Genomic DNA, 25,629 nt, shown 5'->3' on the forward strand with positions numbered 1-25,629 from the left:
TTGAAAATGGGTATAATGAGTCCACAATTAACTCACAGGCTGTGATCTGCCCTGTGGACATACGTCTTGACATGAAGCCCATGAGGCTCCAGTAGCCCAGCTCCTGATTCAGTCTCTGAGCCACATGAACAGCTCAGGAAGCTGAGTCTATTCTCAAGGCCCTAGAGGATCTGGCATGTAATTGCCAAGTTGTAAATATGTGGCTTGGGACATTCTGTTTGAGGCAGGTGGGACTGTGGGCTTTAACGCTGAAATTCCTAACCTTGCAGCTGCATCAGAGAGGCACTTTCCTTTTTGCATTCTTGGCCAATTACCACTCCATTCCTTTGAAACTATACTATAAAAATAGCCTTCTTGAAAAGTGGTGGTTGTGAACAGGGGAGAGAGAGAAACAAGTGATTTGTGTACAAACTTTACCACCCCATTGTCTAAAGGAGTATGCTTTATGGCCATAATTCCCTGCAAATAAGTAGACCTAGAGACACGTAAGAATGAAATCTCATTCTCCAAAGTGAACTGGGCTTTTGGCAACAAAATGCTCAGGAATCCCCACCTCCCCCTTCATATCTGTCTGTAGTGAGCAGTGACTAAGGAAATGTTATTTCCCCAATGCTGGGCAGCCTGGCGTAGAAAAGAGGGAACACAACTCACCTCCACACTTTCCAGAGATGCAGAGCGTTGGATCTGGCTTCTCACGGTAGCCTTGGCTTGCTGTTCTGGTAAAAATGTGGTTCTGGTTGCAGAGCTGCATGGCTCAGGTAGGCTTCTACGACCATACCATTTAGAGCCGCTCATATACTTTGGTGGGACAGCATGGGAGGAAGCTGGGAGGAAAATGGGAAGTTTAGGGGGTCAGGCCTTCAAAGTAGCCTCTGGGCCCACACATGTCACTGAGGTGCCTGCCCTTTAAGAAGGTATAGATTTGGACAGTTTACCTTTCACTGGTAAGTGCACTTTTATGCTCACAAAAAACATATGGAAGAACACAGGTAACAGTTAACAGCAATTATTCTATTCCCTGGGGTGGGGACTGAGGCACCAGGCAGGGAGACAGGGACTTTCCACTCTAAATCACATGCTGTTTAAATTTTTTAAAGCATATTTTGCTTTTGTTTGGGAAATAAAAAAACTAACACAAAATCTAGGGTTTTTTTTATGCAATGGGAAAAAAATCTCCAATAATCCAGCAACATACCATTCTAGAGACAAGAAGGTCCCTTTCCACCCTACTCACTCTAGGACCCCAAGTGACTGGAGGGTGCATGCAGATGGACATACACCTCAAATACAGCTGTGTAGGTTCAGGCTCCATGCAAATCTGAAGTCTGGGGTACAAGCAGGTATGGACTCTAGTTTTTGGATTTGTGAGAATCCCCTAAATCTTAATCATCTTGCACTTTTTCTCAACTTACCTGTCCACATCAGACAGTTGGGATCTCTCAGCCAGAGAAGAAAAGATACTGACTCTGTGCAGAATCCTGGGCAAGCAGGAGGGAAACAGGGGATGGCAGCATGGGCAGTGACCAGAACAAAAATGGGCCAATTGGAAAGACTTAAGGCTCAGTGAGGCGATGTAAAGCCAGGCCAGAAAAATGAGGGGCATTTCACTGCAGATGTGTCTTGAGCCTCACTCCAACAGAAGTCATGCTCCTTAAGGTCAAGAACACCCCATTTCTTTCTTTGGTGCCCAATATGACTAGTACACAGCCCATGACCTTGGGACCATCAGAGGGGGAGCCTGGGTCATCCTGGTTGACCAGAAGAATAGTGATGCCAGTGACAGACAAAAACTAGGAATGTGGTAAGAGTTTCTGGGAGAAAAATGCTCAGTTCCATATAGGACATGCAGAATATGAAGTAAGAGTATAACATTTAAGGCAACTGACAAAATAGAGGTTGACTATATAATTTTTCACCACACTGAGACACTTTGAGGTAATTATAAGCATTATTACTAATCATCCTGGAACAAGAGACATTGACAGGGCCTGGCCCAACAAACTCTCACCATGTGAGAGAGCTCAGGGGATGTGCTGAAGAAGAGGGCCATGTGTCCAAGTCAGCAGAGGGAAAACAAGAGTATCTGTAAACAAACTCAGAAGAGGCAAACTACAAACATGAAGAAAGATTCTCAATAGAGAGTTGCCAAAGGGTGAATGAAGGATGAGCAAATAAAGGCTCTTGACTGGTTACTGTGGGTGGGAAAGAATCCTCTTCTTCCCACCCTAAAGCAGTATTGGGAGAGGGAATTTTGTGTCAGGTGAAAAGTGGGAAGCTGTGGCACATTTTGGAAAACTAGGTGCATAAAACTTGGAGGGGCGCTCTGGCATACCCTCCTTAGTCATCAGACCTCTGCAGAAACAGAGTCCTGGTCACTTCTCGAGCTCAGCCCACTTGTTGGCACACCTGGAGATACTGCAACCAGCTTGTGTTTCTGCTTTGTAGGCTTGATTTCCTTCCTTCCACTTCCCCTTCTTACTTGACTCCTAGTGCATGTCTGGAGTCCCACCCTGTCCTTGATGTTGGCTCCACTTCTTCATAGTTACCAACAAGTCAACAGTTTTCTGAGAGTAATGAGCCACCAATAAAAACACATGCCTCTTTCATAATATTCCCTAATGTTCTTTAAAAAAAGGAGAAGAAAAAAAAAAAAAGTCCAAAAACAATCACTTTCCTTCCTCCAAAACGGAGAAATGCTATTCTAGAAAAGTGTCCATGTGGTATGGCAGAACAGAAATAATAAGGGCAGAGGAATGATGGTAAAATGAATGAGGCAGCCCACAGAATCAAGAATCATATGCCCTTGGTGTGGTGGAGAGGATGGGAAGTCATGCAGGCTAAGTATATTTCAGTGTGGACACAGCCCAGCTCTGTCACATACCCTGGAGTACCCACAGAGCACAAAACATGGCCCCTCATGATCCAAGTAGATGGGACAGCACTCAAATCCTAGACACCAGGTTATATCTTTTGTTGTGCATTTTTATTTATAGGAAAAATAAAGTTTAAAAATTAAAATACATTAGGTTATATGTTCAATAATGGCTTTTAATAACACTATTTTCAATAGCCAAGTGCTGGAAACAGCCTAAGTGCCCATCAGTGGATGAGTAGATAAAAAAACTGTGGTACATTTACACAATGGAATACTACACAGCAGAAAGAAAGAAGGAACTCTTGCCTTTTACTACAGCATGGATGAAACTTGAGAGTATTATGTTAAGTGAAATAAGCCAGGCACTGGAAGATAAATATCATATGATCTCACCTAATACAGGAAACTAATGAACAAAACAAACGAACGAGCAAAATAGAACCAGAGGCATGTAAAGAGGGAACAGACTGACAGTGACCAGAGGAGAGGGGGGAGGGGGGTGGGGGAAAAGGCGAGAAAGAAGGGGAAGGGTCTAGTCAAGGAACTAATATTAATGACCCATGGACATGGACAACTAAATGGGGATGGACTGTAGGAGAGGGGGGAGGTGAGTGGAGCAGGGGAGATCAATGTGGGAAAAATAGGACAACTATAATAGAAAAACAATTAAAAAAATTTTTTTAGAAGAGCAGAATAATGGGGAAGGATGGATATCCTTCAAAACCCAAGGGGTTTGGTCTCACAATGACGCTTTCCTTCCTGAAGTATCACAAGCACATTTTTCTCATTTTGATGAGAGATGGTGGGAAGGACTGACAAACAGACTAGAAAGCAGGAAGACAATGATGTTATGAATGGAGCAGCTGGTGGCAAATAAGGCGCTGAGGAGACAAACACCTAAACCACATTTGACAGAAGAGGCCTGAGACAGAGAAGTAAGCCAAGAGTGAAAAGCTGAGATGAACACAAGCCTGGAAGACACCAGGCTCATTCTGACTCTCATGGAAACCCTGTGGGTGCAGGACCAGCAATGCCCAGTCAGGCCTTCAAGTAGCGGGCACTCTGCCTCTGCGGATGAGTGCGCAGAGAGGGATGAGCCCCACCTGCTGGCACAGAGAGAGAAAGTGTCTGAGGCAGGGCATCCGATCATTTAACTGAGGAAAGCTTTAAAATACAGACAGACAGGAACCTCTGCTCCAAAAGCTGGACTGATTGCGCTGCCGAAGGCATTGGCCTGTCACACTAAAAAGAGTGAATGTGTATACCAACTCAGGGTACGCTTTCCTAATTTTGCATGCACATGGTTCAATCTGGAAGGAAAGAGGACAGTTAACCACCTATAAGAAGGAAATCAAGCATGCAGCAGAAATTTTAAAATGATTAGAAGCTGTGCAGGGATCTTTACAGGTGGCAGTTATGCACTGCCCCAGACATCAGAAAGAGGACAATGAAGTGGTTAGAGGAAACAATCTGACCAATCAAGCAGAGAAAGAGGCTGCGAAAGGAACATTTATAATGCCTTTGATACCTACTTTATTTTTTAAGTATATTTTATTAAGCTAAAAAAATAAAATAAAATACAAATGAAAATTACAAAACAAAACTATAATTGGTGAGAAAAAGCACAAGTTCTAAAACAGTTTCTTTTTATCTTTGAAGGACTTGAGAATATGTCCCACAAATCCAGTTATAGGTTTAGAAGCATCACACGTTGTCTAGTAAAAAGGGGACATACAGTGTCAGTGACACTGGGCACTAGCCTTTTAGACACATTCATATCCATGGTCACACAATCACATTCCCAAATCCTGTGAGTTAGGAAAGGCAAGTGGCCTTCACATCCTAAAGAAGAAAAGTGTGAGACAAAGCACCCACTGAACCTCCTAGGGTCTTCCCCTCCTACTTCAGGGCTCTTTACACTGTACTCAGATGTCTTTGAAACCAGTAAGAGGAGGTGGAAAGGGGGCTGATCATGAGCACCCACTAGAAGAAGCAGGTTCTGGCAACAGTGCACATACAAGGGCCCAGGACTTACTGGAAAACCAAAACTTAAATAATGACCACCACTTACTGGCTGTGGGATCCTGGACAAATCCATTCATACCTCAGGCCTCAGTCTCCTCATCTGAATAATGGGTATGATAATACATAGGATACCTGATAATTTATAGGATATCTATGAGGGTTAAATGAAACCTATAAAAAATGTCCAGAAAGCTCAAAGCCTGACACACAGAAGACATTCCATGTTTTTAATTCACTTTCCTTCACCGCCATAGGCCTTGCCCACACTGTCACCCTGTTATCCAACAGTCACACATCTGCTTGTGACCATGGGTCCACCAGAGCTCCATCCTTGATCTGCTGACCAACATCATCACCTCCATCCTCAGATACACAGCCCATACAAGAGTGAAAGGACCAACTACCATTTTACTCTCCGTGGTATACATCTAGGGGAGACAAAGTCTTGGTAGGTCACATGACTGCTACCCACAGCCTGAGGCCCAATGGAGCATCTTCTGACTCTTATCCCATAATCTACATGCCTCTGAGTTGACCTCCCTCCAAAATGTTCCCTCCATTTCCCAAGCAGTTTTTCCATTCAGGATGCAACTTCCACTTAGAAAAGTTATCTTTGTCCAACCAGTCCCATTTCAGTAATGAGTCTAATAAGTTCTATTAGCATAGCACAACATTATTGTCTAAGACAAAAGATACACTGAGATCTGTCTTGGGATGCTGGTATCCTACCTGTTCTGCCAACCTCAGAGATCTAGAAACACCTTACATCTGCACTGTACTATAAATTCCTAAAGTCTTCAGCTCCTCTATATCCATTTTATTGTGTCAACACCTTATTCTGTAAGGACAGCACATAGTATTATTTGATGCTTGTGATACTGTAATCTTATAATAAATACATATTTGGTCTTTATTCCACCCCTAGCACAGAGCTCTGAAACCCTTGGAATTTTCTAATAAGAGCAACTATCCCTAGATTATGGTAATGAGGTGACTTCTCCAAAGTACCAAAGGATGGGGGCTGGCTGCCAAGGAAACAAACCACTGATGAGAGGGTTGGAATTTCTGGCCCCACCCCCTGACCCAGGGAGAGGGGAAAGAAGGTGGAGGTTGAGTTCAATCACTAATGACCAATGATTTGATGAGTTGGGTTTATGTAATGAAGCCTTCATAAAGATCCAAAAGTATAGGGTTTGGAGAGCTTTCGGTTTGGTGAACATGTGGATACTGGGGAGAGTGGTGCACCAGGAGAGGGCCCAGAAGCTCTGAGACCTTTCCCCATGTCTTGCTTTATGCATCCCTTTCATCTGGCTGTTCCTGAGTTATATACTTTCATAATAAACCAGTGATTTGGAAAGTAAAATGTTATTCTGAGTTCTATGAGCTGCTCTAGGAAATTTATCAAACCTGAGGACAAGGCTGTGGGACCCTCTGACTAACAGCTATTGATCAGAAGCACAGGTGACAACCTGGACTTGCAATCAGCTACTAAAGTGAAGAACTAATGAGATTGAGCTGTTACCCTGTAAAATCAGACACAATCTCCAGGGAGATCATGTCAGAATTGGTTTGAATTGTAAAGCACCAAGATGCTGTCAGAGAATTGCTGGTGTGAAAAAAGCTACCATATATCTGCAGGCCAGAGCACCTGTAGTATTCAGAGTATTGTGTGCAGTTTCAAGGAAAATAATAGGGTTTTTACCTTACAACACTATTTTACAAATAAGGAAATAGAAGAAAAAACAGAAGTATTTTGTCCCAGTTGTCACAGATCAGCAGTAATAGAGTAGGGTTAGAATTCAGTCTCAGACCTATTGGTTCTTCAATCAGAATATTATACTACTGAATGTAACAAATAATGAAAATAAACTAAAGGTGAAAGGATGAAATCATATTACCTGATTCCCAAGAACTACTGTCTTTTTCCAAGGAGCCAACACCAGCATTTGATGATAACACTGCCACAAAACCTTCCTTAAAGTTCTCAAAGTTAACCTGGGTGAATTTAAGAAGAGAGGTCAAAGTTACTTTCAAGAGAATGCACATATAAAACATCAGCCTTTTTGTTTTTCTCTCCTCACATGGAAACATCTTATTGTTGCCTTTTGCACTGAGAACATTCATTTCATTTTTTTTCAAAAATTCACTTAAGATGTGTTTTTTTAAAAAGGAGGAGGTCCAAGATGGTAGTCACATAGAAAGACAATGAACTCATCCCCTCCCATGAGTACAATGATATACAGAGTACCTACAGATAGAGCAATTACTCCTAAGAGATAATGTGGGACTGAGTGAACAGCTTCTAAACAATAAAGGAGAGAAAGAGAAGGCTAAGAAAACATGGGAAACTTCCAGGATCTTCCGGAATTCTCCAGGAGTGAATATGCCATTAAGTACCATTATTTCCCTCCACCTCCATAGGGCAGGTGTAGGGTCTACAAGTGCTCTGGCCTGTGTGCAAGATTATCACAGCGCATTCCCAGCCATACTACCTGGAGTCCATTTTGGCTCCAAAAAAAGGAAGCAAGCAGTATCAACAGGACATTCCTAAATGAACCTGGCCTACTTTTCTAGATGTACTACTGCTTGGTAAGCCAGTGCCCCAAATACTATAGGCACCTGCTTGGCTCCAAATGGCCTCTCAGAACCACCCAGCACACACATCCTATGAGGTTGCTTCTACACAAAGTCGCTTTGTCAAGATTGGAAGAGAGAGATATTTTGTCTAATTCATATAAACAAAGAGAATGGTGAACAATATGATAATAACTCTCACATGAAGGAAAAAGGAAAAATTATCAAAAAGAAAAACGAAACAAAGATAAGTAATTTGATAAGAAAGTAAAAGAAACAGTCATAAGGATGCTCACTAAACTTGAGAATGGAATAGAGGAACTTTGAACTTCAAAAAAGAGTTAGAAAGTATAATAACCAAGCAGTGTTAAAGAATATAATGATACACTAAAAAGAAATTACAGCAGTTAACTAACACAGAAGAAAAGATTGGTGACCTTGAAGACAGACTAGTAGAAAACAACCAATTAGAACAGCAAAAATAAATTAATTAATTGAGGACTGTTTAGGAGGCCACTAGGACAACACCAAACACACTAACATTCCCATTATATATGTCCCAGAAAAAGAACAAAGTCAGAAACAAAAACTTTATTGGAAGAAATAATGGCTGAAAACCTTGCAACCTGTGAAAGTAAACAGAAACATAGGTTCAGGAAGCACAGAAAGTTCCAACTAAGATGAACCCAAACAGATCAAGAAATACTGTAATTAAAATGTCAAAAGTTAAGGATAAAGAGACAATCTTAAAGGCAGCAAAAAGAAAACAACTAGTTACAAAGAAAGGAAACCCAATGAAGATATCAGCTGATTTCTCAACAGCAACTTTACAGGCCAGAAAAGAGTGCCAGAACATCTTTAAAGTGCTGAAAGAAAGGAAACTACAACCTAGAATAATTTACCCAGAAAGGTTATCATTCAGAATTGAAGGAGAGAAAAAAGTTTACTGGACAAGCAAAAAACAAGAGTCCATCACCATTAAACCAGCTTTACAAGAAATGCTAAAAGGCCTTCCATAAACAGAAAAGGAAAGTTTATAACTATAAATAAGGAAATATGATAGAAAAAAATCTCAACAAGTAAAGACAAATATTTATATTTAATAAATACAGAAAAATTAAAAAATAAAGTGTGGAGGGGGGAATAAAAATGTAGTCCTTTTAGACTAGACTCAGACTTAAATGGCTATCAGCTTGAAATAGACTGCTATACATATACAAACTCATGGTAACAACAACAACAAAAAAAAAAAAAAAACACAGAAACCCACAAAGAATAAAGAGAAAGTGACCAAAAAAACACAAAAGAAAACAAGCAGACCACAAGGAAAGAGATCAAGAGAAAGGAACAAGGGAGAAAAACAACAACCACACACACAAAAATGAACAAATGACAACAAGTGTATACATTCCAGTAATTATCTTAAATTAAAATAGATTAAATGCTCTGATAATAAGATATATGTAGAATGGCTGAATGGATTAAAATACATGATCCATCTACATGCTGCTTAAGAAACTCACTTCAAATTGAAAGACACAGATAGGCTGAAAGTGCAGGGACAGAAAAAGTTATTCCATGCTAATAGAAATGAAAAGAAAGCTGAGATAACAATACTCATATCAGACAAAATACACTTAAAAAAATGTAAGAAAGACAAAGAAGGGCATTAAATAATGAGAAAGGGGTTGACACAATTGGATAAAACAATTGTAAATAACTATGCACCAAACATAAGACACCTAGATATATAAAGCAAATAATAATGAGCATAAAGGTAGAACTTCATAATAATTCAATAATAATAGGAAATTTTAACGTCCAACTCACAGGAATGGACTGATGATCCAGACAAAATTAATAAGGAAATTGTGATCTTAAATGTCACATTAGACCAGATTAACTTAATAGATAGACAATTGTAGAACATCTCATCCCAAAGCTGCAAAATATACACTTTTTCATATGCAGATAAAACATTGTCCAAGACAGATCACATGTTACGCCACAAGACAAGCCTCAATAAACTCAATAAAATGTAAATCATATAAAGCATCTTTTCAGATCACAATGGCATAAAACTAGAAATCAACTACAGGAAGAAAACTGGAAAAAACACAAACACATGGAGGCAAACCAACATGTTACTAAAAAATCAATGGATCAAGGTTGCAGAAGATGGTAGAGGAGTGAGTGGAGCTCTGCTTGCTTACTCCTGAGACCAGTTCAGATTTTCAGCTAATTGTGGGGAAAGCATCTCAGTTACCATCTGTATACTGGCTGGAGTTGAACCTTGTGGCTGCTGGAGGCAGAGGAAGCCAAGTCGAAGCGACCTGTCTGGTGAGAATTGGGGAGGATATATGCGGGAGAGACACAAGTGCTGCCTGGCTTGGCTCCCAGGGCAGCGGCTAGCTGTGCAGAGAGATTTTTCAGTGCCTGGAAAGTTCCCACAGAGAGGAGTTGGGGGTAGAAGTCAGGCTAAGCCCGCTGGCAGAGCCGAGATAGAGCCAGTTGGCATCTGGCTCTAGAGGGCAAAGAACAGCATATTTTTTGGGATATTTTGAGGGGTTTTTGTTTTATTTTTTGTTTGTTTTTTGCTGACTTGGGAGGAATAGCTGGAGGTGAGACAAGATTCTTGAGGGGAGTGCCCGCAGGAGCTCATTTGTGCCCATTTGTCCTGGACTGCAGCCAAGGGAGAGTGAAGTATACTAGAGATGCTTTGGAAAAGTTTTGGGCACTGGTTTCAGAGAAAGACCTGGGGGAGCAGTGGACCAGATCCCAGTGCAGACTCATCCCCAGTGCTATGGAAGAAATCTTTTAAGCAGACTACTCCCCTCCAAGTGGCATCAGCCAGAGTGTGAGCAGTAGCCCTGTCTGGAGAAATTACTTGGCCCCGCTCCATGGTGCTTAAGCCTGAGTGCAGATTACAGAGCCACCAGAGCAAAAAACAACTGAAACACACAGACATAGGCAGTAGAACAGGCTGCATAGATACAGACTGGGACATGACCAAAGAAGAAAGTGGCAAAAATTAGATACTATGGAGACCAATTCCACTGAGATCTTCTACAGGAGTTTTCTGTCTCCTGCATATCCTTTCAATAGTCTTTTTTTTTTTTTTGGTCCTCATAGTCTATGCATTATAAATAACTAGCCTTTATATTATAATTATTTCAAATCTCAAATTTTGCTCCTCCCTTTTCTCAATTAATTCTACCACCTGATTTCCTATTTTTGTTTTAAATTCTATCTTTTCCCTGACTACAACTTGCTTATAAACTGAGCTCATTATCTCTCACCTCTCCAGCCTCTCCATACCATTTTTTTTGTCATTAAGCACCTCACATTCTTTTGCAAACATAAAATACACTTATTCTCTCTCCGCCTTGATTAATCAGTGCCCACTAGGTGGGAGAGAAAGGTAGTGGTGACATTCCTGCAACTTTATTCAAATATCTTCACTGTTCTGGTATTTCAAATCTCAAATATTATCATCCCCTTCTCCTACTCCATTATACCTTCCTCCAGCCCTTTCCTTCTTTAATTTTAAATCTGAATTTTTCCCAGTCTTAGCTTGGTTTTCATTCCTCACTCTTACTATTCTTTCTCCCTCTATAATCTCAAAATCACTTCCCTTTCCTCCAGACATCTCTTAAGCTTCTCTTTCCTTTTTTTTCCTATCTCTAACTCCCATCCCACCTCTATTAATCTTAGCTCATAGGTTTTTGACAGTGCTGTGGTGAAACTTTTTCTCTAATATGGTGCCTATTTCTTTCTTCTACTTCAACTTCCTTATTTGTGAGTGTGTGTGTTGGTCCTCTCACACACTATATATTACAATTCCTGTTTAGACCTAATACTACATGTTAACCCTTTATTAATTTATTCTGCCTTCTCCCGTCCCTTTTTTATATATGATATAAATTTTACTTTCTTTGTCTGGTTGCCTTGTCCCTACTCCCTACTATTATAGCTCCTGCCCTGTCCGTCTCAAAAATCACTTTTCTTTCAGTTAGTCAACTCTTCTTTTTAAAGTATATTTTATTGATTATGTTGTTACAGTAGTCCCAATTACTTTTCCCTTTGCTCCCCTCTTCCCAGTACCCTCCTTCCCTCCAGCAATCCCACCCCCTTAGTTCACTCTATGGGTCATGCATATAAGTTCTTTGGATTCACCCTTTCCTGTTATTATTCTTAATTTCCCCCTATTTTGTACCAACCAATTATGCTTCTTAATCCCTGCACCATTTCCCCAATTTCTCCCCTTTTCCCCTCCCAGCTGATAACCCTCTAAATGATCCCTATACCTATGATTCTGTTCCAGTTCCGGTTGTTTGCTTAGTTTCTTTTTGTTTATATTTTTTAGATTCAGTTGTTGATAGTTGTGAGTTTGTTGATATTTTAATGTTCATAGTTTTGATCTTTTTCTTAAATAAGTCCCTTTAACATTTTATATAATAATGGCTTGGTGATGACGAACTCCTACAGCTTTATCTTGTCTAGGAAGCACTTTATCTCCCCTTCCATTCTAAACAATAGTTTTGCTGGATAGAGTAATCTTGGTTGTAGGTCCTTATTTTTCATCATACTGAATACTTCTTGCCAGTCCCTTCTTGCCTGCAAAGCTTTTCCTGAGAAATCAGCTGATAGTCATATAGGAACCCGTTTATAGGTAACTCTCTGCTATTCTCTTGCTGCTCTTAAGATTCTCTCTTTATCTTAAACCTTTGGCATTTTAATTATGGTATGTCTTGGTGTGGTCCTCCTTGGGTCTAGCTTGTTTGGGACTCTCTTTGCTTCCTAGAGTCATATGTCTATTTCCTTCACCAAATTTGGGAAGTTTTCCTTCATTATTTTTTCACATAAGCTTTCAACTTCTTGTTCTTCCTCTTCTCCTTCTGGCACACCTATGATTCAGATGTTCACACGTTTAAAGTTGTCCTAGAGATTCCTAAGCCTCTCCTCATTTTTTTCAGTTCTTGTTTTCTCATTCTGTACTGGTTGACTTTTTTTCTTCCTTATGTTCCAAATCATCAATTTGAACCCCAGTTCCCTTTCTTTCACCATTGGTTTTGTGTGGATTTTCTTTTGCTTCATTTAGCATAGCCTTCACTTCTTCCTTTATGCATTTGCCATACTTAAGCATATCTGTAAAGTCTGTGAGCAACTTTATCACCAGTGTTTTGAATTCTGCATCTGTTAGGTTAACTATCTCCTATTTTTGTTAAGTTGGGTACCTCCTCGTCATTTAGTCCTCCCACTGGAACCTTGATCCATTCCCTATTTTGGCCCATACTTCTCTGTCTCCTCATCTTGACAGGCTCCTGTGTTTGTCTCCGTGTCTTAGGTAGAGCTGTCACTCCTGTTACATCGTAAGGGGCAGAGCCTTAGGCATTCATCAGTATAGGGTGACCTGTTTCACCACGTTATGGCACTGTGTGTGTGGGGGGGAGGGGTCTGAGAGGAAACAATGCCGCTTGCTCAGCACTTGCCCCTTCTCCAGGCACTTCTCCCACTTCCGTATGAGACCAGTGTCTCTCTAGCTGTTGTCCATCATTCCCAGAGTGGGTGGGTTGGCAGATGTTCTAAGACCATGGGGACCCATTATATAAACAGACTGTGCTGACAGACTGGCAGTTTCTTGCTCCGCCCCAGCCCCCACTGGTTTTCACAGTCAGAAGCAATGAGGCTTTACTATCCCCAGTGCTGGAATGGTGAGCTGCGTGATCTGGCCTGGTGCTGGGAGTGCTCCCCAGGTGTCCCTCCTGACTTTTTAAAATGTGTGACCGTGCTTTCCACTGGCCTGCTGCTGCTGCCACCTCACAGTGTCGTCTCTGCCCTGGCTCTATCCCTCCTACCTGTCTGGATGAGTATTTATTCTTTACATCTTTGTTTGTTGGACTTCAATGCAGGTCAATTTTATGGAACTTCTGGTTGTCTGTATTTTGAGGTAATTGTATTCCTTCTTAGTTGTGGAGGGAGATGCAGCATGTCTGTCTAGGCCTCTATCTTGGCCCAGTTAGTCAATTCTTATTGGTATTTCCTTTACTACAATAATTATATTAAGATTATAATCTTAATCTCTATATGTCCTTATTAATACTGGCTCATTTGCAGTTGATAATGATGATTGAAGGAATATCTTTCTGAGGGTTAGAATTCTTGCCTGAACTGGTGGCTTTGTTTTAGCAGCAGCTCACAAATATTTGCAAGATGAGGTGAGTGGCGTGACTCTCAGCTAGACAGAGGGAAGAACTCACCAAAGAGTGGAACAATGACAACAAAAGCCAAAATACTACCAGAGAGTCCAAATAAATGGCATAAAGGGCATCCCAAGAGCATCAAGTTCAGGAGATCAAGGAATCTGTACCACTGAATCCCACAGGATTCTTACCACAGAAGGGCACACCACAATAGCAGGAAATAAAAGTATATCAATATAAGAAGCAGAAACAAACAAGAAGAGTCACCTAAAATGAAGAGGGAAAAGAAAAACAATACCCCATCAAAAGGAAAGGAGGAATTCCCAGAAGGAGGAATAGATGAAATAGAGGCAAATAAACTATCAGACATGGTATTCAAAATAATGTAAAAAGGAAGCTGAATGACCTCAAAAAACTCAGAGATAACTACAATGAACTCCAGGGGAATTACAAAGAACTCCAGGGAAGCTACAAGGAACTTACTGATAACTACACCTGTATCAAGAAGGACCCCCTGGCTGGTTTGGCTCAGTGGATTGAGCGTCGGCCTGCGAGCTAAGTGTCGCTGGTTCGATCTTCCAGTCAGGGCACATCAGAGAAGGAAAACTCTGACTCCAAAAAACCTCCGCTGCCTTGCGGCATACCTCTTCAGGGGAAAGGCTAAGGGAGTAAACCCCGACAGAAAATCCGGAGCCGGAGTCCCTAAGGCGGTTTGACGTTGTAGTCAACACCGGCAACTCCTGCGGCGCACCTGAAGCCAAGCTGTATTGACTCCGTCTTTCCCTTGGACCCTTCAGCTGCGAAGAGAGGGGGGGGTCTGCTGCATGGGCAACAGCAGACCCTCCATATCACCCTGCCCAGGCTCTGTAGCTTCAGCTTCACTGGAGAGGACACTCCAGCGTCATCGCAAGATGTCGATTCAACACGGGAGGAGACAGATACCGTGTCACTCCCGAGTCGGACTGCACAGCCATTCTCGGCGGTGCAGATAGACTCTTAAGAAGCTACACCATCGTCTCTCGAGACGGACGGCTGCCGACGACGATCAAGAAGGACATAGAAACTATCAATTAGAGCCAGGAAGAAGTGAAGAATACAATTTCTGAACTGAAGAACACAGTAGAAGCAATCAAAAAGCAGGCTAAATGAAGCTGAGGGTCAAATCAGTGAGCTAGAGAAGAACACGGGAAAAAATCACCAGAGTGCAATATAATAAAAAAAGACTGAAAAACAATGAAGAGGTTTTAACAGAACTGCAGGACAACATGAAATGTAACAATACCTGTATCATAGGGACACCAGAAGGAGAAGAAGAGGAGCATGGAACAGAACACCTGATTGAAAAACTAATGACAGGAAATTTCCCTAACATGAGGAGAGAAAAAATCTCACCAGTACAGGAAGCACAGAGAGCCCTAATGAAGATGAACCCAAAGAGGCCTACTCCAAGGCATATCATAATTAAAACAACAACAATCAAAGACAAACAGAGATTCCTAAAGGCAGCAAGAGAAAAACATCAAATAACATACAAGGGAGCTCTGATAAGGCTATCAGCAGATTTCTCAACAGAAACATTATAAGCCAGAGGGAATGACAAAATATATTTCCAGCAATGAAAAACAAAAGCCTACAACCAAGACTACTCTACCCAGCAAGGCTCTCTCTCAAAATGGAAGGTGAAATAAGGAATTTCCCAAAGTAAGTCTAAAAAAATACATCTCCATCAAACCAGTATTGCAAGAGATGCTAAAGGTACTGCATCAAAAACATGAAGAGAGAGAGAGAGAGAGAGAGAGAGAGAGAGAGAGAGAGAGAAACACAGGTACAAAGGGAAAAAATCACAAGGAATAAGTATCTATAAATAATAACTTTAAACATAAAAGGTTAAAATACTCCCCACAAAAAGCCATAGGGTAGCTGAATGGATAAGAAAAAATGACCCATATATATTCTGTTTGCATGCGATCACCCCAAAAGGTCTGCACAGATTGAATGTGAAGGATGAAAAAAAAGTATTTCAAGCAAATTGACATGAAACAAAAGCTGGGGTAGCAATACTTCTATCAGAGAAAACAGATTTCACAACAAAAGCCATAAAAAGAGATAAAGAAGGACATTTCATAGTACTTAAGGGAACAATCCATCAAGAAGATATAACCCTGGTAAGCATATATGCAACCAACATAGGAGCACCCAAATATACAAGGAAAATATTGGAAGAGTTCAAGAAGGATATCGACAACAACACAGTCATAGTAGGGGACTTTAACACCCTATTGTCAACAATGGACAGATCTTCAAAGTAAAGAAACACCAAGGATATTGAGGCACTGAACAACACTCCAGATCGAATGGACTTAATTGATATATACAGAACCTTTCACCCCAAAAAAGCATGGAAAATTTTCAAAGACAGACCACACGGCAGGATATAAAACAAGCCTCAACAAATTCAAGAAGATTGAAATTATATCAAGCATCTTCTCAGACCAAGATGGCTTGAAACTGGAAACCAACCTCAACGAAAAAACTCAGAAACATTCAAATTCATGGAGAATGAATAATACGCTATTAATAATGAATGGGTTAACAATGATATCAGGGAAGAGATCAAAAAGTTCATGGAAAAAAATACTAATGAACACACAACAACCCCAAACCTATGGGATACAAGCAAAAGCAGTCCTGAAAGTTCATAGCAACACAGGCCTACCTGAAAAGGATAGAAGAATCACAAATAAAAAATATAACACTACAGCTACAAGAAGTAGAGGAACAACAATAAACAAAGCCAAAAGCAGGTAGAAGAAAATCATCAATATCAGAGGAGAATTAAATGACACAGAGACTAAACAAACAATTCAAAAGATCAATAAAACCAGGAGCTGAGTCCTTGAAAAGATAAACAAAATTGACAAGGCTTTAACCAGGCTCATCAGCTAAAAAAGAGAGAGGACTCAAATAAACAAAATCAGAAACAAAAGAGGAGAAATCACAACCGATTACACAGAAATACAAAAAATGTAAAAAATTACTATGAACAACTATATGACAGGAAATTTGACAACCTAGATAAAATGGACAAATTTATGAAAACATATATTTTCCAAAACTGAATAAAGAAGAAGTAGAAAGCCTGAATAGACCAATAACAACCAGTGAAATTGAAGCAGTAATCAAAAAACTTCCAGCACACAAAAGCCCTGGACCAGATGGCTTCACAAGAGAATTTTACCAAACATTCAGGGAAAAACTAACTCCTGTCCTTCTCAAATTGTTCAAAAAGAAATTCAAGGAGAGGGAAAGTCCCCAACTCTTTCTGTGAGGCCAGAATTACCCTAATTCCAAAACCAGGTCAAGATACAACAAAGGAAGAACACTACAGGCCAATAGTGCTGATGAACATAGATGATAAAATCCTCAACAAACTATTGGGAAACAGGATCCAGCAATACATCAAAAAGATCATACACCACGATCAAGTTCGACTCATCCCAGGGATGCAAGGATGGTTTAATATTCACAAATCAAATGTGATACACCACATAAACAAAATGAAAGACAGAAATCACATGATCATATCAATAGATGCTGAAGAAGCATTTGATAAAGTTTAACACCCATTTATGATGAAAACACTTAGCAAAGTGGGAATAGTGGGAGCATACCTCAACATAATAAAGGCCATATATGAGAAACCTGAAGCCAACATTATGCTCAGTGTGCAAAAACTGAAAGCATTCTCCCTGAGATCAGTAACAAGAGAAGGATGTCCACTCTCTCCACTTCTCTTCAACATAGTCCCAGAAGTTCAAGCCACAGCAATCAGATAAGAAAAAGAAATTAAAGGCATCCATATTGAAAAAGAGAAAGTAAAACTGTCATTATTTGCAGATGACATGATAGTGTACATAGAATACCCTACAGACTCCACCTAAAACTACTCAATGTAATAAGTGACTTTGGCAAAATAGCAGGGTACAAAGTCAATATTCATAAAATGAAGGCATTTCTGTACACCAACAATGAAATATCAGAGATAGAAACTAGAAAAAAAATTCCATTTACTATAGCAACAAGAAAAATAAAGTACTTAGGAATAAACTTAACCAAGGAGGTAAAAGAGCTATACTTGGAAAACTATGTAACACTGAAGAAAGAAATAAGGAAGAGAAACAAAAATGGAAGCATATACCATGTTCACGGATGGGAAGAATCAACATTAAAATGTCCATAATACCCAAAGCAATGTATAGATTCAATGCAATCCCTGTTAAAATACCAGTGACATATTTCACAGATCTAGAACAAATACTTCAAATATTTATATAGAACCAAAAAGATCCCAAATAGCCACAGCAATCTTGAGGAAGAGAACATAGTAGGAGGAATCACAATACCTGATACCAAACTATACTACAAGGCCACTGTAATCAAAACAGTCTGGTACTGGCATAAGAATAGACATATAAATCAATGGAACAGAATAGAGAGCCCAGAAATAAACCCATGTCTATATGGTCAACTAATATTTGGCAAAGGGGGAAGAAACATAAAATTGAGTGAAAATAGCCTCTTCAACAAATGATGCGGGAAAATGGTACAGGGACATGCACAAAAATGAAGTTAGGCCACCAACTTACACCATACACCAGAATAAACTCAAAATGGATAAAAGACTTACATGTAAGCAGTGACACCATAAAAATCATAGAGGAAAACATAGGTACTCTTAAAAAGGCCAAAGGACAAAATATCAATCACAGCCATTCACCCTGGACTTTGGCAGGAGGAAGGCAGAATGAACTAGAGTTGTGTGAATTGAGTCTGGAGTTTTTGGCTCTGGGGAGAGATGAGGAGGCAGCTGCAGGAACCACCTGTGCTCAATCACTCTCCTACACCACAGATTCTAACTTTCTAGGGTGAAGGTCATACCTCCTTATGGCATGAGCCTGGGGAAAGCAATATCCCCAGCCTCTGTACTCCCTGTCACCCCACCCTTTAGAGCTCGCACCCTGCTGAGAAGTGAGCTTCTGGATCAGGGTGTAGAGGTCAGGAGACTCAAGGGGTGGCAGTGAGGGAGTTGAGTGGCTTTGGGTAGGTGTCATCCCCCTCCAGCTTTCCAATGAACTTGACTGGCACCTAACTCTAAGGAGAGATCCAATAGCCTTACCCTCCAGGCTCCGGGTGGCCCCACCCTCTCAACTCTTGGTGGCTCTGCCGTGCCAAGCCTGGGCAGAATCCAAGGGAGGCCAAGTTGTGTGGCTCTAGACCAGGGGATATACCCCACCTCTTCCACCAAGCCAGATTGGCACTTGCCACTCTCCTGACTCACAGGAGCCATGCCATGCTGGATCAGGCTCCTGGAAGACTTTGGGACATACTGAGTTGTGTGGCTGTTTGATAGGATAAGTTTTTCCCTTCTGTGCACAAAGAATGCAGAGTGTCCCCCCTTCACGTGGCCAAATCTTGGTTTGTTTGAGCCTGATAAACCCTGCTGGCCTCAGCCTGATGATTTCCTGAGACCTCAGCCCACCACAAAGGTATGTGAGCACCTGGGACATTTGCTGCGTGATCTCTGGCCCAGCACTGGACTTAGTTTGAATCTATATCAATTTGGTGAACAATACTCTTCCATACCTGGTGACTCACTGAGAACAAATCTTATGCAACTGGAGTAACACCAGAGGCTCTGTCAGTGACTGAGCCTAACAGGCATCCAGGAGGCAGAGGCAGGTGAAGGCAGATTTTGAGGTTACTTGGGACTTCCGCTGATATGCCCCCAGGCCCAGTGCTGATAAAAGCCAACATTGGTATGAAGCATGATCCTTCCAGTACTCAACTAGATTGAGCGGAGGAAGCCACAAACTGCAGATCATTGAGTATTTCCAAACAGATTGCCAAGGGCCAGTCATAGGCAGCATCTGACCTTGGCCAGCACCAGAATCCCTCCCAAGAGGCCCCAGAACCAACACACCCAATAGCCAGCATTAAATATCAGAGCAGGATCTAATTAGCATCACAAGCAGCATATCCGAAGGGAGATCTCAGCAGACATCATAATCTGCTGAGGTAAATTAAGCTCTATGTGGTCAGCACCTGCATAGTAGCTTGAACATAATGGTAGTAGGTGATTCTCACAGTCACCCAGCCTGAGGGTCGACCCAAGGCCCAAATGGGCCAATAGCAATCAAGACTCAAGTTACAACTGTAGGGCCAACATAACCCACACAAGGGTCATCTCTGGAAGACCGAGTGCAGATGATCAAGGCAACTGTGCCAAGGGATATCAAAGGACACCTACGGCATAAATCCACACTACCAAGACTAGGAGTCATAGCAGATCTAACTAATACATAGAAAAAATTTTCAAAAACACACACAAAGAGGCAGCCAATGGGAGACAAAGAAACATGCCCTAAATGAAAAAGCAGAATAAATCTCCAGAAAAAATAGATAACTAAAACTATGGTAAACAATTTACTAGATCTGAAGTTCCAAAAAATGATTATAAGGATGCTCAAGGAGATTAGAACTACAAGAAACTTAGTGAAAACTACAAGGAATGTAGTGAGGACTACAACAACATGAAACAAAGGACAAAGAAACAATAAAAAAGAGCCAATCAGAAATGAAGATTACAATATCTGAAAAGAAGAATACACTAGAAGGAAAAAGTCAGTTGGATGAAGCAGGGGATCAATTCATCAATTTGGAAGACAAGGTAGCAAAACACACACAATCAGACCAGCAAAAAAATAAAAATTAAAAAAAACTGAGGCTAGTTTAAGGGTCCTTGGTACAACATGAAGCAAACCAACATCCATATCAAAGGGGTACCAGAAAAACAAGAGAGTGAACAAGGAATCGAGAACCTACTTGAAGAAATAATGACAGAAAACAGCATAAACCTGGTGATGGAAAACAACACATGAGTGAAGGAAGTGCAAAGTCCCCAGTAAGATGAATCCATAAAGGCCCACACCAAGACACATTATAATTAAAATGGCAAAAGTGAAAGACAAAGAGGGAATCTTAAAAGTAGCAAAACAGTTATCTACAATGAGGCTCCAATAAGACTATCAGCTGATTTAGTAACAGAAACATTTCAGGTCAGAAGCGATTAGCATGAAATATTCAAAGTGATGATAAAGCAAGGACCTACAACCAAGATTACTTTACCCAGCAAGGCTATAATTTAAAGTCAAAAGAAAAATAAAGAGCTTCCCAGACAAGAGAAAGCTAAAGAAGTCCATTACCACCAAACCAGTATTATAAAAAATGTTACAGGAACTGCTTGAAGAAGGAGGAGGAGTAGGAGGAAGAAGAGGAGAGGAAACAGAGCAACATAGTTAAAAGAATAAAATGGCAATAATACATACTGATCAATGATCAGTTTAAATGTAAATGGTTTAAATGATCCAATCAAAAGACATAGGATAGCTGAATGAATAAGAAAACAAGACCCATGTTTATAGCAGTCTACGAGAAACCTACCTCAGAAGAAATAATACACACAGTTTAAAAGTAAAGTGATGGAAAAGACATTCCATTCTAATTGAAAGGAAAAAAAAAGCTGTAGTAGTAATACTTATATCTGACAAAATCGATTTTAAAATAAAGGCTATAGTAAGAGACAAAAAGGGCACTAAATACTATAAAGGTAGCAATATAACAAGAGCATATAACACTTGTAAAGATTTTGCACCCAACATAAATACACCTAAATACATACATAAAACAAATCTTCATGGACATAAAGGGAGAGATTGACAGTAATACAGTGAGAGTAGAGGACTTTAACAACACATTGACATCAAGGGACAGATATCCAAGACATAAAATCAACAAGGAAACAGCAGCTTTAGATGACACACTAAACTAGATTTAATTGACATCCTCACAGCATTTCAGCCCAAAGCAATAGACATTTTCTTTTCAAGTGCACATGAAACATTCTCTAGGAAAGACCACATGATAGAACACGAAACATGTCTTAATAAATTTAAGATTGAAATCATATCAAGCACCTTCTCTGACTATAATGGTATAAAACTATCAATTAATCACAAGAAAAAACTGAAAACACACAGGCCATGGAAACTAAATAACATGTTACTAAACAATGAATGGGTTAACAGTAAGATCAATAAAGAACTTGAAAGATACCTAGAAACAAATGAAAATGAGAACACAACAACCCAAAATCTATGGGTAGCGGCAAAAGCAGTCCTAAGAAGGAAATTCATAGCATTATGGCCTACCTCAAGAAGCAAGAAGAACCTCAAATAAACAACCTAACATTAGTCTTAAAGGAACTTGAAAAAGAAACAAAGTCTGAAGTAGAAGAAAGGAAATAATATCGAGCAGAAATAAACAAAATAGAATTTAAAATATATAAAAGATCAAGAAAACCAAGAATTAGTTCTTTGAAAAGATAAACAATATTAACAAACCTTAACCAGACTCATCAAGAAAAAAGAGACCAAAATAAATAAAATGAGAAATGAAAGAGAAGTAACAACTGACAACACAGAAACAAAAAGGATTCTAAGAAAATGTTATGAACAACTACATGACAACAATAGGACAACATGGGCAAAATGGATAACTTCCTAGTAATGTAAAATCTTCCAAAACTGAATGACAAAGAGTATGAACAGACAGATTACAAGTAGTGAAAATGAAGAAGTAATCAAGAGCTCCCAGCCCTGCCCTGACCAGTGTTGATCAACTGATTGGAGCATCATCCTATAGACTGAAAGGTCATGGGTTTGATACCTGGTCAGGGCACATATCCAAGTTGTAGGTGTGACGCCAAATGAGGATGCATATTAGAAGGCAACCAACTGATGCTTCTCTCCCAAATCAATGTCTCTGTCTTTCTCCCCCCACACTCCTCTCTCCCTAAAAATTCAGTAAGCATATACTCAGGTGAGAAGAAAAAAAAAAAAAAAAAAAGCAAAAAACTGCCAATAAAATAAAGTGCTGGACTGTATGACCCCAGAGAGACACTTGACCAAGTATTTTTAAAAAAACTAACAGATCATTTTCAAATTATAAATTTCATGAGGAAGGAAGACTCCCCAACTCATTTTACAAGGTCAGCATTATCCTAAGTCCAAAAGCACATAAAGACACTGCAAGAAAAACAATTATAGGCCAATATTCCTGACTGAACATAGATGCTAAAATCCTCAACAAAATATTAGCAAAACAGATGCAGCAATACATTAAAAAGATCAGACTTCTGGCCAACATGGAGGCATAGGTAGACATGCTTCCCTTTCTTACACAACCATAAGAAGAATTATATCTTCCTCAAAATAAAAAACAACCAAAACTACCAGAGACTCAAACTGCATGGAAGTCCAAGAAAGATATAAAGAAGTAATACTCATCCGGGGAAGTAGGAGGGGTGGAGCCAGGAGCCAGGGTGGAGAGGACATGGTGTGGTGACAGCAGCACGGCAGTGGCAGTGGCTGTGACAGGCTGACAAAAGAAGCAGTCACACATTATAATATCTGGAAAGGACACCTAGGGAGCGATCCCAGTCCCAGACCAGACTGCAGCTCATGGTTCCAGCACCAGAAAAATAAAAACTCATTGCTTTGGGCTATGAAAACCAATGGGGTTTGGGGCAGTGAAAGAAACTGCCCATCCCTCAGAAGAGTGCATTTAGAGAACCCTCATGTTTCTAGAATGTACAGAAACCCACTCACTTTGGAAACCATCACCAGGGCAACAGCTAGAGGGGCACCAGTTGCATACAGGAAGCAGGTGAAGAGACGGGGAAAGAGGCGAGTGCCAAGCAAGTGGCTTTATTCCCTCTATGATTGCACTCCACATACAGTGCCACAAGGCTGTGAAACTGGTTGCCTAGCACAGACAAATACCTAAGGCTCCATCCCTTACAATATAACAGGTATGACAGCTCTACCCAAGACATAGAGGCAAACACAGGAGCCTGTCAAGTTGAGGAGACAGAGAAGTATGGCCCAAAAGAGGGAGCAGATCAAGGCTCCACAGGAAGAACTAAATGACAAGGGGATAGCCAGTCTAACAGATGTAGAGTTCAAAACACTGGTGATAACGATGCTCACAGAAATTATTGAGTTTGACAAATGCATAAGGAAAGAAGTGAAGGCTGTACTAAATAAAATGAAGAAAAACCCACACAAAACCAATGGTGAAGGGGATGAAACTGGGGTTCAAATCAATGATTTGGAACATAAGGAAGAAATAGTCAACCAGTACAAAATGAAGAAACAAGAATTGAAAAAAAAAATGAGGAGAGGCTTAGGAACCTTTGAGATAACTTTAAACATACCAATATCTGAATCGTAGGAGTGCCAGAAGAAGAAGAGGAAGAGCAAGAAATTGAAACCTTATGTGAAAAAATAATGAAGACAAACTTCCTTAATTTGGCAAAGTAAATAGACATACAAGTCCAGGAAGCCCAGAGAGTCCCAAACAAGTCAGACGCAAAAAGGACCACACCAAGACTCATCATAATTAAAATGCCAAAGGCTAAAGAAAAGATAGAACTTTAAAAGCCACAAGAGAAAAGAAGAGAGTTACCTACAAAGGAGTTCCCATAAGACTGTCAACTGAGTTCTCAAAAGAAACTTTACATGCGAGAAGGGACTATCAAGAGGTATTCAAAGTGATGACCTACAACCAAGATTACTCTATCCAGCAAAGCCATCATTTAGAATGGAAAGGCAGATGAAGTGCTTCCCAGACATGGTAAAGCTAAAGGAGTTCATCTTCACCAAGCCATTATTATATGAAATGTCAAAGGGACACATTTAAGAAAAAGAAGAAGATCAAACATATGAACAGTAAAATGACAACAAACTATCAACAAGAGAATAAAAAAAAAAAACTAAGCAAACAACTAGAATAGGAATAGAACCATAGATATGGAGATCATATGGAGGGTGATGGGGGGGAGGCAGAAGGTGCTGAACAGGGATAAAGGTGCAAGGATCGAGAAGCATAACTGATAGGTACAGAGTAGACAGTTAAGAATAGTAAAGTAGCCCTGGCCGGTGTTGCTCAGTGGTTTGAGCACATAAGAAATGAAAGAGGAGAAGTAACAACTGACAGCACAAAAACAAAAAGGATTGAGCACCGGCCTTCAAACCAAAGGGTCACTGGTTTGATTCCAAGTCAGAGCACATGCCTGGGTTCCAGGTCAGGTCCCTGGTTGGGGTGCACGAGAGGCAATCACACATTGAAGTTTCTTTACCTAACTTTCTCCCTTCCTTCCCCTCTATCTAAAAATAAATAAAATATTTTCTTAAAAAAATAGTAAAGTAAATGGAGAAGGCGAAGAACTTATATGTATGGCCTATGGACATAAACTAAGGGAGGAAGGATTACTGGAGAAAAGGGAGGTACCAGGTAGAAGAGGGCAAAAGGGAAAACAATTGGAACAACTGTAATAGTATAATCAATATAATATACTTAAAAAATTAAACACCATGATCAAATGGGATTTATTCCAGGGATGTAAGGTTGGTACAATATTTTCAAAACAATAAAAGTGATTACACCATTAAAAATGAAGTATAAAAATAATATAATCATATCAATAGATACCAAAAAAAACACTTGATAAAATCTAGCTCCCATTTATGATAAGCACTCTCAGCAAAGTGAAACTGATGGGAATATAACTCAATGTAATAAAGTCCATATATGACATATCAACAGCCAACATCATACTTAATGAGCTAAAACTACAAGTGTTTCCCTTAAGATGGGAAACAAGACAACAATGTCCACTTTCACCACTCTCATTTAACATAGTATTAGAAGTTCTAGCCACAGCAATCAGACAAAAAGAAGAAGTAAAAGGCATCCAGAGTAGAAAGGAAGAAGTAAAACTGTCATTATTTGTACATGACATGATATCCTATATAGAGAACCCCAAAGATTCCA

At 40.1% G+C, this 25,629-nt stretch overlaps 1 protein-coding gene across 5 annotated transcripts in view; it reads right to left on the reverse strand.

Annotated features, from left to right (window-relative positions):
- NINL (ninein like) overlaps window positions 1-25,629 on the reverse strand; it is a 237,945-nt gene that overhangs the window by 136,494 nt on the left and 75,822 nt on the right. For all 5 annotated transcript variants that reach the window (XM_090285956.1, XM_090285957.1, XM_090285959.1 and 2 more), the window contains 2 exons: window positions 6,799-6,895; window positions 652-824 (listed from right to left, as the gene is read on the reverse strand). In XM_090285956.1, the coding sequence (XP_090142082.1) occupies window positions 652-824; window positions 6,799-6,895 (270 nt within the window). The remainder of the gene's footprint in view (window positions 1-651; window positions 825-6,798; window positions 6,896-25,629) is intronic.

Source organism: Furipterus horrens, unplaced genomic scaffold, assembly GCF_987537825.1.
Source record: "Furipterus horrens unplaced genomic scaffold, mFurHor1.1.pri manual_scaffold_8, whole genome shotgun sequence".
NCBI classification, from domain to species: domain Eukaryota; kingdom Metazoa; phylum Chordata; class Mammalia; order Chiroptera; family Furipteridae; genus Furipterus; species Furipterus horrens.